The sequence below is a fragment of the Dermochelys coriacea genome, chromosome 2 (assembly GCF_009764565.3).
Source record: "Dermochelys coriacea isolate rDerCor1 chromosome 2, rDerCor1.pri.v4, whole genome shotgun sequence".
NCBI lineage: Eukaryota > Metazoa > Chordata > Testudines > Dermochelyidae > Dermochelys > Dermochelys coriacea.
This window is the reverse complement of record NC_050069.1, coordinates 255,865,596-255,883,279: the sequence shown is the minus strand read 5'-3', so window position 1 is coordinate 255,883,279 and position 17,684 is coordinate 255,865,596. Positions and strand designations below refer to the sequence as shown.

Sequence of the window (17,684 nt, the reverse complement as noted above, 5' to 3'; positions counted from 1 at the left end):
CACTTGCCAGCCTCTTGGGGCAGAATAACCAATAAGTGTTGCTGCAGGCAGAGCTCTCCTCCATCCTCTCAGCAGCCCAAAACCATTCTCACAGGACGGCGGGGGAAGGAAGGATGTAAAGAGCCCAGGGCAGCTCCACTCCCTCCTCCCCCATCACCTGTGAGCGACAGGAGAGCACCTCTGCTCCTCCCCCACACCTGCAACACCCAGCCTAGGAAGGAATTGCTCCTTCTCTGCCTAGAAGGGGAAGTAGGGGACCCACTGCAGCCCCCCGAGGCCTCGGAAAAGAGGCTGAAGAACCCCAGTAAAAGCACAAATGAAACTGGGGGGGCAGAACTAAGTGGGGGGAGGTTAGCTGCTGGGGGGGCAGAACTGAGGGACAGGGGACATGGGGAATTGACTGCAGGAGAGCTGAACTGATGGGGTACAGTCTGGACTGAGGGGAGCAGAATGAATTGCTGGGATGGGCAGACGTGGAGGTGAGAGCTCCTTCAGCAGAGACCAAAATCATTTTCCCAATAAACTCGAGAGATTAAAGTTTGACAATATTGTCTCACTTGCTCACGCACACAGGGGATGGGTGGGGGGAGGGGTTCAAAAATCAAATGACAGACAACCCCCCTACCCCAATTCATTTTTTTTCCCCCAATCATTATTTTTGGAACAGTCTCATGATTTTGTGGGATTGGACTCAAGACTTTTGATCTCTTAAGGGAGTCCAACTCATGATTTTTTATCTTTTCAGGTTGGCAATACTGTAATAGGGAGAGAGCATGGCTGCAGCTGTTAAGTGATTTGGATTACTACTTCTGCAGAGAGTTCTTTCACTGATGGTAGTCAAGAAGGAACTGGCTACAAAGTTCTGGGGGAGGAAATAGTGGCATTAGCAGTGTGTGATTGTCTAAGACAGAGAAAAGGACCCGTACACTCTGGATACCACTACTGCTACCTCAGAAGGCCTGAAAGTGTTAAGTTCAGAGAGGTTTGTCCTGTCTGGAACTGGAAGCCGAGATTCTTGTGCAAATATCTTTAAGGAATAGGAATTCTTTCTTCCCAGCTGACAGCTGGGAAGTTTAGCTATGTTTCATCTTCCCAACACTATGATTTGAAACAGATCTCCGGCTCACATAGGGTTTATGGGTATTAACCCAACCCATCTTCAACAAACTGGTCATATTCCCCCTCTATATCACATAACTCAACCGCTGACAATCTACTAAATCTTTCCTGATGCGGCAATGGCACTCCTACAGTCAGTCACTATGGGGTGCTAAAGAACTAGCCTCTAATAATTGGAAAGTCTCTGTTCTGCAGCGATCCAGGACTTTACCAACCATAGCACAGAACCATAAAAACATTCCCAAACCTACTGTATTGCATTGTGCACAGCTGCTAAGTCATTGGTTTCAAAAGTCCTCTTACCGTTTGTTGGTGGTATGTACGGCCTACACATGGTACAGTCAAAACCAATATCAGCTATGCTTTCCACTTCCTCTTCTGTGTTTAAATTCTGACAGATTGCATGCATCCATCTAGAAATTAAATGGGGGAGGAGGAATACAATTTAAAGGAAATGGCTAACATTTAAGAGACCCAAATATCAGTATATGGTTTTTGAGGTAATAATAAGTAAAGGAAATATTTATATAATTTTATTATTTTAGGAAGAAACAATGATGATCCATGTTCTCTATGTATGCTTTTTCCTGTACGTGTTTAAATACTGTAAACACTCCCTTACATTATCTATCACGCTTAATAAGAAGGAAAACTATATTTGTGTTCAGACACTTTTTAGCATTGCTTTGCCTGTATATGTGATGGTCTATTTTGTTCTTATCTATTTATATGATACTCTGCCAAGTACTTATAGATTTATACTCATAACAACCCTGTGAGGTAAGCAAATATCACTTTTAAAGATAGCGAACCAAGATACAGAGAAATTTAGTAATTTGCCCAGACTTGTACAGGAAATCTGTGGCAAAACTGGAAAATGAATTAATAAATTCTGAGTCCCACTTCAGCTGGCTTCACCACAGACAACCCTTCCTCCCATCCTTACCATGTTACATCATTAGCGTAAAATGTGACTCAGAGAAAATAATTTCACAAAATGTTAGAAACTCTTACCTATCACACTGCCTACACTGAAGAATGAGCTCTTCTTCCCTATAGTTGCGAAAGCAGACTGGGCAGTTAGATAAACTTGCACAAGGAGCACACTGTGTGTAATTGTTTTGCCATTCACTTCTTAGACCAGGAGAAGTTGCTCCGCAGTGTCTGCACCAAACACACCTGCAAAACACAAACAAGAATGTCTTTATTGTCTTGGGTTCAAAGTAAGATTGTTTGCACTTGCAGCATCCTTGGCACAATACACAGTATTAATGGAAGACAATAATTTCCACATTAAATTGTGGCTGATCAAATAAGAAATCTGGAAGGTATTTTTGTTCAATATATGCTTGCCCTCAAACATTACTTGAATTAAAAGAGAAATTATGGTTAAACTGACATTGGAAATATTTAGCTGAAAAATTTCAATACTAGTTTTAAATACAGTGAAATGAAAAAGGAACAACAGTAAACATTTCTGACACCAGAACCAAACACACCATTTGCACTTCCAGCCTCCTTTGGGAACTGTCTGCAGTGGGGGATCTAGGCAGTAAGTGTGGTAGCTGATGTCACAGTCATCACAGAGAAGCAGTCTTCCTGGATCTGTAGCTTTCCCGCAGGCTTCGCACACTGTGCACTCCAGGCACCTCCATCCTTTACTGAGCACCACCTTAGTAATCTGCAGATAGGAAGGCAGTGTGCAACTTATTCCCAAACAACTGTAGAGGCTTTAAATGTATACATTTATTTCAATATAGTCAACATTGGATCCACTGCTGATCTGGCTAGGTAGAGGTGTAAAGAGATGCTGCACCTGTGCTGATTATCTGCATCACTGGTAGCAACACAGGAAGGGAAGCAAGCTTTGCAAAGCTGCTATATATCCCCTACTTGCGCAGGTGGGTGGGGAAAGTAGCAGAATGGGAAGGGACTGGCTGGAGTGTAGGTTCCGACACCACAGTGTGACAGCCTGTGTAGCTCGGCAGCATGTCAAGGAACATATGCTGTACCGGGGTCTATACCCAGTGCAGTTTACTCCCTCGGAGCAACAGGGGAGTCACAAGCTCTTTCCAAGGCTGCTCATGGGGAAATGCAACAATACGTTTGCCTGTAGCAAAGCCAAGATGGAACTCATTAAAAAATCCTGTTTCATTCCAAATTCTTTGTGAGGCCTAACACTGGGGTTTTAGTGAGTAGAACCAAATCATCTATTTGAAGTTATTTAAAATATAATTTAAGAGTATCATCTGAATGCAGAACCAAATTATATTCTCATGAAAAATGCACACAGCATTTCATAAAACACATGTAAAAGCAAAGTAAATCCCAGTAGTATCTTAAAAAATACCCACATTTTACATAACTGCACTTATATAATGAGCAACACAGTTTATATGCTGCAGTAAATAGCTTATTATGTGCTTGCTAAGTCATCTCATACCTTTCAAATTTAATTTTCTCACATTCTCTCCTAGACTAATGAATCTGAAATGTATTAACTACTCCAGTTGCTGTCAATTCTGACAGCCAACAGACAAATTGAATCAACTAAACCTGACAACCTAGCAAATGAAGTTGCACTATAATTTTTTTCTTTAAAAAATTCTGCTCGTATTAAGATTTTAAGCTTATATTTTAACATGTTATTTTAACCAACTGCTAGATTAATAAGTGCTATTTATGATTGTGAAATTAAAAAAAAGGTTAATTTCTCTTGAGGCAGTGCATACTATAAAATGACATTTAATTAAAGTTTTTCACAAGTTGCATACAAATAATAGTCACATTAGCTGAAGAATATTTAACAAGTTAATCACTCTCCTAATTATGACAAAACTGGAAGCAATGAGCTGCTATTCAAGTAAAATATGCAAACAATATTGTCAAATAATTTTAATGTAACAAAGTACTTACCTTAATACTGACACAGTAGGGATGGTAACACTGACCACATTGAGAGCATGCAAGCAACCTGCCCTCTGCACCCTGGCCAAAACTCCCGCAAACTACACACATATCCTAGAATAACAGAAAGAACAGTTTTCAAAGATAGGCCAATACACTAACATCCAAAACTATGCAGCTGCTCTAAAGTAAAACCCCACCAGTATATTGGATAATTCAACTCATAACAAAGACATTTATTCCTTTTTTATTACAACCATCAGAGTAACTGGTATCCCAACCTGATGTAAAGTGAACTTGTCACTGCTAGAAAATAGTACAACTGTATTATGCATCGAGTTTTCTTCCTCATCTTTGTTAGATGAAACATCCATGGTTGTGACCTACAAAAAACAACATCATATGAATATATTTTCATCGCTGAAGATACAAACTTTTCACTCTTGTTTACTACTGTCCTTCTGGAACTGAACAAGTAGTACACTATTTCAGAATATAAATACATACAGACTATCATAAACTGTAAAAAAACATTTGCTGGTTTCAACATCTATATTTTTGGGTATTCATCAGGAAACCGAGCAAACATTTATTAATGCAAAGTAATCACCAGTAAAATCCATATTTGCCAGAAGTTACACACTGGTGGCCACACTGTACCATTTTTTTCATCATGTGGAGGGTCCCTTCTGCTTAACTTTCGCTCACCACAAAGAAAGATGTCAAATGTTTCTGCAGCAGTCTCTCTTCCCCGTTCCTCCAGATAGTATTCTTATGCATCTTGGGATCCACATGGGGGAAATGGGAAGGCAGTGAACAGTGAAATGCACTTTGTGCTAAACAGAGGTTTATCTGAATATGCTAAATTGCTGTTATTCTTGCTCATTAATAAACAAAGTCCATTTAATAGCACATTTTAATATTAAAGGTATAGTATATACCCATAATTGAAGAACAATGAAGCTGAAGCAAATTATATATTACTTTTTTTTTTTTACACTTGATTTAGATAAGTACTCCGATTGTATTAAAGAAATGGTGTATAGCAGTTAAGGTTGTGCAGCTGTTCCCATTCATGGGTTTCTATAGGGTTTTATACTGTGACTGTGAAAATTAACTCTGGTTTGAAAACTTTGCACAGACATTTAGACCACAGCCAATAAGCAAATTTCCTCCCACAAAACAGAGACCAAAAAACCAAAACAAAAATCAATTTAAGCATCTAGATTACATGAAGGCAACACACACAAAGCCCCCAGACAGATATTAGGATTTTTAAAATGTGTTTTTGTGCTTCCGTAACTCAACGTTTTCACTTTATTTTAAACAATTTTTCCATACTTTTAGACCTTAAGACATAGTTATTTCATTAAAATATTTTCAAATAACTGAGCCAGACTTTAAAAAGCTATGTGTTATGCATAAAATGGTCTTCACAAAACACAGCAAGAATTTTATAAATGCAATATTACATTGTAATTGCACATTATTACATCATTACATATATTTATACTGATTCAATAATGAGATACAATTAGTTACATAAATAAACAATCATAAACCAGGCTTCCAAAATAAGCCAAAGATACTAACAAACCTTTATTAGAAGATTATGTCTGGGAAATAAACCCAGAAAAGCAAGACAATTCACTGTTTTCTGATTTTAAATCCAACCCAAACTTGTCACCCTCCTGTGCCACATCAGAGTTACCAAGGATCTATGAAAGACAACTAACATCTGACAAATACATAATACTATGATTGGATTTCTCAAATGCATAAACTTGAACAATAATTTCTAACTACATTTTTTCTATGTTCAATCATACCTGGTATAGCACTAAATAGAATGCTTGAATTACCAACTTCTGATATTAGAGCTTTTAAAAAAAAACATAGAAAAGGAGAGGGCTAAAAACGGTGATATTCCAATCCTTTGTTTTTTATTTGAATGAAGGAGGTCTACTACATTAGGTTCCTTTGATTAAGAATAGCACTATTTCGCCTGGTATTCATGAATTAGGTATGTATTTCCCCTGCCTCTTGGTTGAACAAAATAATTATCATAATTTTGCAAGACTGTGGAGGAAACATTAATGAACAGCTAAACTGTTTTGACTATAGGCAAATCTCCCTATGTATAATGTTCCGCTAGTTTAGATGATCCAACCAGGACTCTTGCGCTATGAGCCAATAGGGACTGTAAGAGTTTGGAAGATGAAGTACATAGGGATGAAAACATTTTGCGTGGCTAAGTGTCATCTCCTTCAGGAATAGTACTTATGGTGTCTTCTCCAAAAGGATTCTGTAAAACCCTTTGAGAAAAAAAATCCTTTTCTTTTCCTGCCCATCTTCCCCACTGTCATTTGAGTTGACAAATGTGGATTTTTTTAAAGTGCATTCTTCATAAACCTCAAGTTGACAATGCCATTTCTGCTTAAACACTATTTTTAACCCATGTAGCAGCTCACCAGTCCAAACATCATTCTGAGGCAACGCTGACTGATGTCAGCACAGCTACAAGAATAATTATTTTTTGTGAACTGTTGCTGGCAAGTCCTACTAACTTAATGGGAGCTACTTCTGTGCACCAGAGGGCAGAATTTGAGCTTTAGAATTTGGAGGATTAAACTATCACAATTTTGAAGTGATCCAAAATTTTAGGACCTAAAATCCTTGGCTAATTGTACCCTTCTGTAGAAAAAGTAGCCAAAAGTAGTACAGTGGGAACCAAGAAACTCTGTAAGTTTGACTATAAAATTATGACTATACTCATCCCTCCACAGTGGCTGGGGAATCAGGTGGTTGAAGGGGTATGATCTCCTAATGCTATAAAGTCCCATTCATGGGGAAAAGACCCCAGGTGCAGGAGATGGCTGGTGCCTTTGCACTGCTACCTTCCCCCTTGCTACCACTGTATAGCCACCACATCTCAGAGCAAAATCTGTCTTCTTTAAGAGTCTGATCTGGTGCTCACTGAAGTAAACTGAAAGGCTGCCATTAACTTCAATGGGCATAGAATAAAGCTTTAGGCCTTCATGGAAAAATTCTATACAATTTAGTAGTAAATGTTCACCTATGTGTAGACCAGGGGTCTCAAACATGCGGCCCGCAGGGTTATTTTCTGTGGCCCGCCAGCTCCCCGCGGCCCCCCCAGCATTTATCTAGAGAGGCTCTGGCCCAGCGCGCACTAGGGACAGGGCAGGCTCCCTCCCTGCCTTGCCCCCGCACCGCACCGAGACCTGGGGGAGTGGGGCACAGGGGTCAGTGTGTTGCCCTGGCCACTCCTCCAGGTACCTCCCCCGAAGCTCCTATTCACCGCGGTTCCTCGTCCCAGCCATTGGGAGCGTCGGGGAAGGTACCTGGAGGAGCGGCCAGGGCAATGCACAGACCTCTGTGCCCCACTCCCCCAGGTCCCAGCTGCTTCCCGGAGCGGCACGGGGGCAGGGCAGGCAAGGAACCTGCCCTGCCCTGCCCTGCCCCTGGTGCGTGCCAGGCCGTACTCACCCCCCGAATCCCTCCTGCAGCCGAACCCCCTGCCTTGAGCCCCCTGTTGCACCCCTCCTGCACCCCGACCCTCTGCCCTGAGCCCCCTGCCACACCCTGCACCCCCTGGGGGCAGGGAGGGGACGAGTTGGGGTGGGGATTTCAGGGAAGGGGTTGGAATGGGGGCATGGAAGGGGTGGGAAGAGGCAGGGTAGGGGCGGGGAAGTGGGGTGGTCAGTGATGCGGCCCTCAGGCCAATATACTAGTCCTCATGTGGCCCTCATGGTCATTTGAGTTTGAGATCCCTGGTGTAGACCAACCTACAGAATTAGACAAAAAGGAAACCATATTTTCTATTAAATTTTATAAATGTTTAGTAATTATTGCTATAAAATCTATTGGCTGCACTCCTATTAAAATATTAGGCTTTTCCATAAGTGTAAATTAGTGCTTTGTAGCATTAAGATAGTTATGGATATTCAAGTTGATATCAACAGCTACGCCCCTATTCAGCAAGGTATGTAAGCACATGCCTAACTTTAAGCACATGAGTAGTTCCAGGAAGCCAATGGGACACCTCACATAACTGAAGTGAGACGTGCTTATGTTCTTTGCTGAATTGGGGCCCTAAGAAGAAGAGCTTTCCATGGACAGCTCTCCATCTCAGACCCCCAATAATCTTGGAGTACCCTCAGGAGAATTATAATGGGGTTGAGAGAAGGTGATAGAATCCAGTATAGGTCTTGTTTTTCCCACGTCTACTGGGTCCAGTGAAAGCTCCCTTAATTAGTGTCACCTCCATATATGGAAGTGGAAAGAATGATCTGGATCCTCAACAGTGTCCTTTTAAAAGGGAATGTAGATGATGTAAAATTGTTCTGGATCCATTAGCTACAGGTTAGTCCCCATTTTTAACTAAAATATATAATTACATTTAATGAAAACTAGAATGTTATCAAATCTATTTCTCATTGATTATTTTGTTTAGATACAAAATTTCTCTTAAAAAAAAAAGAGCTGTAATAATGAAGTTACATACCAAACTACACATGATTAAAAGATATGTGCTTACCCCTGGAGTGACAACAGCCCCAATCCCATTCTTCAGTTTTGATCTACCTCTGCCACCTCTTCCTGAAAGACCCGCACCACGTGGTCTCCGCTTCCCTGCGAATCCTGATCCACGACCCTATTTAATATACAAGAGCAATTTAAATGCAACCCAGATCTCTTTTAGTGTAGGGACACTTCCTTGTAATTATAAATAAGAAGAACTGTGGTTTCAAGTGGATATAGGCAAGCCAGACCAGCATTATTAAATCACTGCATAAATTGTAGTAGAATACCTTTAACTTCAGACTAAAACCTTTTCCTCGGTCTGTGGTCTTCAACCATTATAAAAAGGATTACTTTCAACAAAAGTACTTAAAACCTGTCACACACTAATTTTTACTACAGGCACAGCTGGTAATATTGAAATACATTTTCTCCCTCTTGCCTAGTACTCCAGCTAAACCCTACCTCTTGTTCGATTCTTTAAGAACATGCAACTCAGACACAGCCAGATGTGTTCGGACTCTTGCACTTTACTGGTTATACAGTAGCTACACTTCTTTGCTGTAAATAGTCACACAGACATTAAAAGTTGTTAGGGCTTGATCCTGCTCCCACAGAGGTCAGTGACTAAACTTCCACTGATTCAATCGGAACAAGTTCAAGATTTTAGTGTTTAATTTGTTTAATGCCCTAAAGAAACTATTTTTATAATACTAAAATATTTTTATTTGTAATATTTATACTTATTGCTAGTAGTTTGTTCTTTTTCCCATCCTTGTTTAATCTGTAGACTCTTGGTGAGAGTGCTGAGTTGGGATCCCTTAACTGATGAGGTGAATTTAAATACAGCGAATTGGGGGTGGGGTGGGGGAAGGGCGAGGAGTAAATTTCATACTTTTTCAATGTTAATTACCTGACATTATTATTGTTAATTAATTTGGCTTTCACGAATAAGATTTTTTTTACTTCACACTGAACTGGAAAAACAAAATAAAACAAAGCAAAAGAAAACACAGAAAACTCACTGATCACTTCCAAAAGAGGAAAACATTATTATTCGCTATGTCTCTATAGAACTGTGGGTGATATTTTTCAGATCAGATCTGAACAGATTACATATACCTTAGACCTTTTCTTCTGTTCTTATACAATGAGAGTTAAGGTATATATTCAACACAGCAGATTTCCTACTATGCTTTTCTACTACTAGATACATAGCATTTGCCCTTGTTTTAAATGCATTTTAAGAAATCTATGTTAACAGCTATTCTACTCTAACTTAATTTTGCTGTCCACAAAATATCTACAAGTCTACAATCTCTATCTGAATGCTTGCTCCAAACTATTTTAAGATGCCAAAAATACCAAGACAAAACAATTCACTCAATAAAAGGCACATGCTGCCTTTGAACTATGCTACTCTCTTTAATGTCAATGGAAGATGCTCTAGACCAGCAGTTCTCAAACTTCATTGCACCGCGACCCCCTTCAAACAACAAAATTACTACATGACCCTGGGGTGCGGGGTGGGCAAAGCCCAATCCTGCCACACCATGTGGTGGGAGAGGGGGCCAGAGCCTGAGCCCTACCACCCCGTAGGGCGGTGGAACTTGTGTTTCAGTGTCAGCCCTGGATCCTAGCAAGTCTAATGCTAGCCCTGGCAACCCCATAAAAATGGGGTTGCGACCCATTCTGGGGTCCTGACCCACAGTTTGAGAACCTTGCATAATAACAGGTTTCAGAGTAGCAGCCGTGTTAGTCTGTATTCACAAAAAGAAAAGGAGTACTTGTGGCACCTTAGAGACTAACAAATTTATTAGAGCATAAGCTTTCGTGAGCTACAGCTCACTTCATCGGATGAGCTGTAGCTCACGAAAGCTTATGCTCTAATAAATTTGTTAGTCTCTAAGGTGCCACAAGTACTCCTTTTCAGTTTGAGAACCGCGGCTCTAGACTAGTGGTCTCCAACCTTTTTACGCCCAAGATCACTTTTTGAACTTAAGGGCAACTCAGGATCTATCCCACCCCTTCCCCAAAGCCCTGCCCCACTCACTCCATCCCCCTCTCTTTCCCCCACCCTCACTCACTTTCACCGGGCTCTGGGCTGAGCCTGGGGCAGGGGATTGGGGTGCAGGAGGGGGTGAGGGTGCAAGCTCTGGGAGGGAGTTTGGGTACAGGAGGGGGCTCCGGGCTGTGGCAGAGTGTTGGAGTACAGAAAGGGGTACAGGGTGCTGGATCTGAGAGGGGGAGGTGAGGGCTGAGGCAGGGGCCTGGGGTGTAGGAGAGGGTATGGGGTCTGGCTCTGGGAGGGTCAGGGCTGGGGCAGGGTGCAGGAAGGGGTATGGGGTGCTGACTCTGGGAGGGGGCTCAGGGTTGGGATGTGGCCTCCTGCCAGGCAGCACTTGCCTCCGGCAGCTCCCGGTCTGTGGTGCAGAGCGGCTGCCACTAAGGCAGGCTCCCTGCCTACCCTGGCCTCACGTCGCTCCTGGAAGGGGCCAACGGGCCCCTGCAGCGGTGAGTGGGGAAACGGACATGGCTCTGCACGCTGCCCTTCTTTGCAAGCACTGCCCCTGCAGCTCCCATTGGCCACAGCTCCCTGGTCCCGGCCAATGGGAACTGCAGGGGCGGTGCTTGCAGGCAGGAGCAGTGCATATAGGGAGATCCCTGCCCTTCGCCCGGGGCTGTGTTGGCCACTTCTGAGAGCGATGTGGGACCAGGGCAGGCAGGAGACTGCCTTAGCAGCAGCACTTGTACACCACTCGAGATCACGATACTGGTTGGTGATCACTGCTCTAGACCCATGTGAACAGCTTCCATTAATATTAATAAGAGTTCCATGGATTTAAAGCAACATTATCACCTCAATAGGGCCAACAGTATTTTCAGATATACCATCCCCTATTTTTATACAAGGTATAGAACAGTGGTTCTCAACCAGGTGTTCAGGGCCCCCTGGGGGGACGCAAGCAGGTTTCAGAGGGTCCGCCAAGCAGAGCCGACATTAGACTTGCAGGGGTCCAGGGCAGAAAGTCGAAGCCCCAACCCTTGGGGTTGAAGCCCAGTGCTCTGAGCCCCGCCACCCAGGGCTGAAGCTGAAGCCTGAGCAACTTATCTTCATGGGGTCCCCTGTGGTGTGGGGCCTAAGGCAGTTGCCCTAGTTGCTACCTCCTAATGCTGATCCTGACTTTTATATGCAGAGAGACCATTGTTGCGGCACAAGTGGGCTGTGGAGTTTTATAGCATGTTGTGAGGGCCTCAGAAAGAAAAAGATTGAAAACCCCTGGTATAGAAATTTGTGGTGATAGTTATTGCAAGGTAGAATCCAAATATTCCCCTAGTAACAATATTATTGGATCTATAAATTAAAGTAACTGTGCACTATCAGGCAATGCAATCATACAGCATTTTAGAAATAAGAATAAGGAAGGAGGTGTTGATGGTCAAAGTTTCTTTGAGTAGCCAAGTGAAATATTTAATTTCTCCCCCTCTATGTATAGAGTGTAAATATATACACACTGCATATAGGATTGACTTTCTTTAGAAGTAAAATGCTCGGACAAATTCCTAACATTTTGTGCTTTAGATTGCACATCAGTATTTTTATTTTCACAAGACTAACAATGTGACAGAAATAGCAAAAATCTGTATCACTGTTAATGCTGGACATTATGCTGAAAATTAATGTTTCAAGTAGAAATAGCTAAGATAATATCAAATTAAAATAAAGCAAATTAGCATGATAATTAAAGTGAGATGAAAATAAATCAAATGAAAACAACAGCAACCTACTTATGGTTTTATATTTTTTCATTAAGTTTTTTTTTCTCTCTTTTTAGTGTTGTAATAACCCCAGTAAGGGCATGTCTACACAGAGCAGCAACATACACTTTCATTTATTTTTTTGGGAGTGGGAATGGGGGTGTTGTAATCTCCAAAGCACGCCAATGTGTTGTGTGTTAACTGGTCCATGTAGACTCTGCTGGTGTGCACTAGAAGTTCTCTAGTGTGTTTAATGTGGTGCTGTTTGAAACAGCATTATGCTAAAGCACACTAGGGAACTTTTAGTGCACAGCAGCAGGGTCTACACTGACCAATTATTAGGGTTGCCAACTTTCTAATCACACAAAACTGAACACCCTTGTCCCACTACCTGCTCCGCCCCTTCTTAAGGCCCTGCCCCAAGGCCCCGCCCCCTCCCTCTCTTGCTTGCTCTTCCTCCACCCTCACTCACTTGCTCATTTTCACCACACTGGGGCAGAGGGTTGAGAGGGGAGTAGGAGCTCTGGACTGGGGCTGAGTGGTTTGGAGTGTGGAAGGGGCTCACGGCTGGGGTAGGGGTTTACTGTGTGAGAGGTGGGGAGGGCTCTGGCTGGGGGTGTGGGCTCTAGGGTGAGACCATGGATGAGGGGTTTGGGGATCAGGAGGGGGCTCTGGCCTGGGGCTGAGGGGTTTGGAGTGTGGGAGGGGGCTCAGGGATGGGGCAGGGGGTTGGGGTACGGACTCTGGCTGGGGGGGCGGGCTCTGGGGTGAGGCAGCGTGCAGAGCCACCTGACCCTTCCAGCTAGGAGCCAAGGGATGTGTCACCGCTTCCAGGAGCTGCGGTTCCTGGCCAATGGCATTGTGGAGCCGATGCTTGGGATGGGGGCAGTGCGCAGAGCCCCTGTGACCGCCCCTGCACCTAGGAACTAAGGGACATGTTGCCTCTTCCAGGAGTCATGGGGATCCAGGTAAGGAGCCTGCCAGCCCCACGCCAACTGGAGTTTTAATGGCCCAGTCAGCAGTGATGACCAGAGCCGCCAGGGTCCCTTTTTGAACTGGTGTTCCGGTCAAAAACCAGACATCTAGCAACTCTACAATTAATGCACATTAGTGTGCTTTAGAAATCACCCCCTTAAAGTGTGCATTGCTGCTCTGTATAGACAAGCCCGCAATTTCTTTATGTTTCTTTTGATGGTAGCTATCAGTGGGACAGTAGCCTGGTTCCTTCTAAGACAGTCAAGTAGTTGCTTTTTTCTAAGTTTAAACATCCGTCACTGTGAATGCCTTTTGAAAAATGTCTCCACAGCAACACACTTTGCAACAGCCCAGAGCTCAGTCCTTTTCAGTCTGGCTCTCTTTACTGCCAGCAGTCTTCAGGACACACAGACATACTCTCTCTCTCTCTCTCTCTCTCTCTCTCTCTCTCTCTCACTCAAGTAACTCCTTGACAGCTATTTAACAGCAACAGCCAAAAAATAGTGAAATACTAAAACATAGTTCATTAAAAATTGGTAATGCAAATTATCTTGCCATATAAAATTCAAAAGTTATGCAATGCCATCACATTCCGTGTATGCTTTAATAAATTTATATTTTTGTAATTTAAAAGCTTCAGACTTCAACAGTTTTCTTAAAAAGCCAAAGTTAACAGTGATAAAATGGAAGATTAATTCAGTTGATCTATACATAGTTTTCATTAGTAGGCTCTAAAGCAGAAAGATAGCAATGGATACATGAATATAAATACAAATTATTTACCACTTTGATGCTCCAAATGGCACTGCCAGGAAGCTGTCTGGATTTAAAAATGTCCCGACCTTCTGAAATGTCTGGGGACCAGGAAGGTGGGCTCACTGTATTATTGGTACTCCAAGCCCCCTAGGATACGGCAGGTGAGAAAATAGATGTATAAAACTCAGCAACATAAAAATAAAGAAATAAAAAAAAAATAAAGCAAGCAACTAAAAGTTTCTGAAAAGCAAAGCACATGCAGGCATAGGCAATTCCTCCTAAATTTACTTAAATGCTAAACTAGTTTATATGGGGAAAATTTCAACCCGCCACTGAAATTTATGTTGAGAAAATTTCAACCCTCAGTGAGGTTAAAAGGTCTGCAAAGTGACTTTTAAAAAACTACAAACTGAAAATGTGAGAAAAGAAGGTTGACTGACATAATCATCATGTCATAGACAGGAATCATAGCAACACAGTAAGTTTCTAAATTTTGGATCACCATGCCAAGAAGATACTATTTTGAGATCATAGATGGGTTTTGAGAGTACATTCCCTTCTATATCTCAATCCACATCTTTGAAGGAAGAGACGGCCTTTTATCACTTTTTTAATATAAAATTATTGATAATCAAAACAACATGTAGGCTGAGAAGCATGTAAGACACAGAGATAAAAATAAAACTAAAACATGAAAAAAAATGAAAAATAAATGTGAGCAGTTAACAAAATACCTCTGACCTGCAAGTACACCACAAACGTACAATTATAAAAGCTCACACCTATAAATCCAATTTTTTTATATTATAACAAACTATAATATTAAACAATGTCTAACATAATATAGGATATATAAAGCTGAATTTTAAAAACAATCATAGTTTTATTTTAATTTGTATTTATACAATGTCCAGCACGATGGAGTTCCAATCTGATTGTGGTATTTGTATACTACCATAATATAAACAGTAAAACAACAAGAATAGGATTAGCAATACTGTGCTAATTTGAGGGTGGGTGGAGAAACCTGCTGATGTTCCTGCAGTTCTTACTCAGACAACAGAATGCATCCGATGAAGTGAGCTGCAGCTCATGAAAGCTTATGCTCAAATAAATTTGTTAGTTTCTAAAGTGCCACAAGTACTCCTTTTCTTCAGACAACACTGTTATTGAAGGCAGTAGAAGTTTTGCTTGAATTCTGTGTAAGGACTTCAGGATTAAGGCACAAATGATTTACTAAGGTAATTTCATTTTAAATTTACAATTTAGCATGCCTACAGAGTAATAAATTATACTAATTTTAACACTCCTTTGGAATTAAGCAAAAACATAGCTAAGATTAGATTTAAATGGTATAAGGAAAAATTGGTTAATTTCCAAAAAAAAAACTACATTCAGCAATAATTTAAGCCCCTAATCCAGCATGTGAATAGGTCCAACTATTCACATATGTAAAATACCAACACACACAAGTGTTTGCAGGATTGAGGTCTTAGAACATTGGCCTTTGTGACAATAAGCATAAAGAAATATACACTGGCTTCACACATCACAAGTTTTTAAAATGAAATATAAAACAATGTCAAGCAAAATAAAGTGATTTGGGAAACAGCTTCTTTTGAATCCAATAGTTGATTAAAACTTTTACTTCTGTCAGCATTAGTCTACATACAGAAATTGTAGCACTAACTCTACCAATATAGTTAAAAGCTATACAAGTCCCCTAGTATGGACACAGCCACAATAGTATAAAAGAGCTTTATATGAGTACTGTATAGCTATTTCTGCATAGGACAGGGAATAACTTATACTGATATAACTGCTTCCACCGAAGGGGTTATAGTGGTATAATGATATTGGTTTTAAAAGGAAAAAAAGCACACTCTACCTGAAATAATTATACTAGTACAAAAACTGTGTGTGGACCAGGCCTCAGTAAAAATAAATCCCCGTCACCTTGTGTGTGTAACTACTCCCACTGAACTCAATGGAAATGGAAAGACTACCAATGAAGTTAAATTTCTCTGTGTTGAAAATATTGTAGTTTTATCAATCAGTATTTTTGTTGAATAGTGATTATTATTTTTATCAATAACATTAATTGTCAGAATAACATTGTCAGAGATGTTAGCAGATCAGGAGCTACAGGAAATTTAAGATGTCAAGTCTTAGCGACTGTTCAGCCTTCTCTTTAACATCACGGTAGATAGAATACTAGCTTCCAGTTTGGGCAAGAACAAGATAATTTTCCAGAAAATTAAATTAAAAATCTTTCTGCATATTCTGCATATCAAAGTCCTCCTCTCATCCTGTGTTTATAAGGGAGAGAACATACCACTTGAAGGCCACCATCCAAAGATCTCAAAACACATTACTCAAACTACTGTTTAAGACCTAAAACCATTTAGAGTCCTATTTGAAATATATTAAATAAATTTGCTGTAGAGAGAACATACTTCTCCAGAAATTAAATATTTCAAGTCAATTTAAAATGTAATAGAAATTTAAATTTGAATATGAAATATCCATCTTTCAAAACAAAATGCATTATATATGATTATGAACCACATTGTTATAGTTTAAATTTCCAATTGAATCCAAGTTTTATTGTAGCTCAGAAACACATTTGAATTCTGTGTCAGATAAATTTAATTAAAAACACACGACTTCCACAATAGTATGAACAAATTAATTACATCAAAGAGATGCATTAATTATATTTTGGCTTTTAATTAATGCCCATTACAGCACAACACTAGAGAAAAAGTTCTATTCAGTTCACTTATATCAAAACCATGGTAATAATTATGTACTTTGACATAAACAGGAAGTTCTCATTCTCCATCATATTCTTGAGTCCTCAGAACTGAACAGCACAGCTGCAACTAAATTACAACAAAAGGAAACAGAACATCAACAAAGGTCAGGATAGCTTACTAAATCACCAGTGGCTGTGTTTAGCAACTGAATGCCTCCTTTATGAAATATACTTTAATCTGAAGTAAAGATGAACAAAACATAAGCTTTCATCTCATTTCAATGTTTAATAAAATACCACATATGATCTTTTCAGATTGCAATTGTGTCGTTTCTAGTGAGAGGAAAAAAAATATACCAGGAAGATTTATAACTATCAAGTTATTTCAGTTAACTCTTCTTGTATTAAAAACAACCCTCCTAATAACAATAAAAACATCATAACAGAGTCTTTCCAGCCCAAATACCAACAAAAGTCCCCTCTATTTAGGTTCTCACATCGACAACCATGATCATAGTATCTGAGCACTTCTGCTGTGATTAAAAATGATTAAAAAACCACTACAACACAATACACAATAGAAAACATATACAATGAATGCAACACAGTGTTTTGCGCTCTCAGTAGTATGGACAAAACAGTCAATAGTACGGACAAAACAGAACCTGTATAGGTCAAAATCATTCTGGGGAAAGACTGTAGAAGAGGTTCCACTGGGATAGTGTTAGGAGGGATCTGCTAAAAACCCTTGGGTTGGACTCAGATATATAGAGAGATCTCTTTAATACTATTAGAGACATAAACATTACTAGGAATAGTGTCATAATGGGAGACTTATAGAGACTGGAGAATAAATGCTATTAATACT

At 40.5% G+C, this 17,684-nt stretch overlaps 1 protein-coding gene across 27 annotated transcripts in view; it reads right to left on the bottom strand.

Moving 5' to 3' along the window:
• The window catches only part of KMT2C (lysine methyltransferase 2C), a 356,354-nt gene that overhangs the window by 94,137 nt on the left and 244,533 nt on the right, over positions 1–17,684 (bottom strand). For 13 of the 27 annotated variants that reach the window (XM_043509660.1, XM_043509664.1, XM_043509661.1 and 10 more), the window contains 8 exons: positions 14,086–14,205; positions 8,585–8,701; positions 4,735–4,806; positions 4,308–4,409; positions 4,036–4,140; positions 2,619–2,800; positions 2,134–2,298; positions 1,423–1,532 (listed from right to left, as the gene is read on the bottom strand). In XM_043509660.1, coding sequence (XP_043365595.1) covers positions 1,423–1,532; positions 2,134–2,298; positions 2,619–2,800; positions 4,036–4,140; positions 4,308–4,409; positions 4,735–4,806; positions 8,585–8,701; positions 14,086–14,205 — 973 coding nt within the window. The remainder of the gene's footprint in view (positions 1–1,422; positions 1,533–2,133; positions 2,299–2,618; positions 2,801–4,035; positions 4,141–4,307; positions 4,410–4,734; positions 4,807–8,584; positions 8,702–14,085; positions 14,206–17,684) is intronic. The other 14 variants (XM_043509677.1, XM_043509671.1, XM_043509676.1 and 11 more) reach the window with 2 other exon arrangements.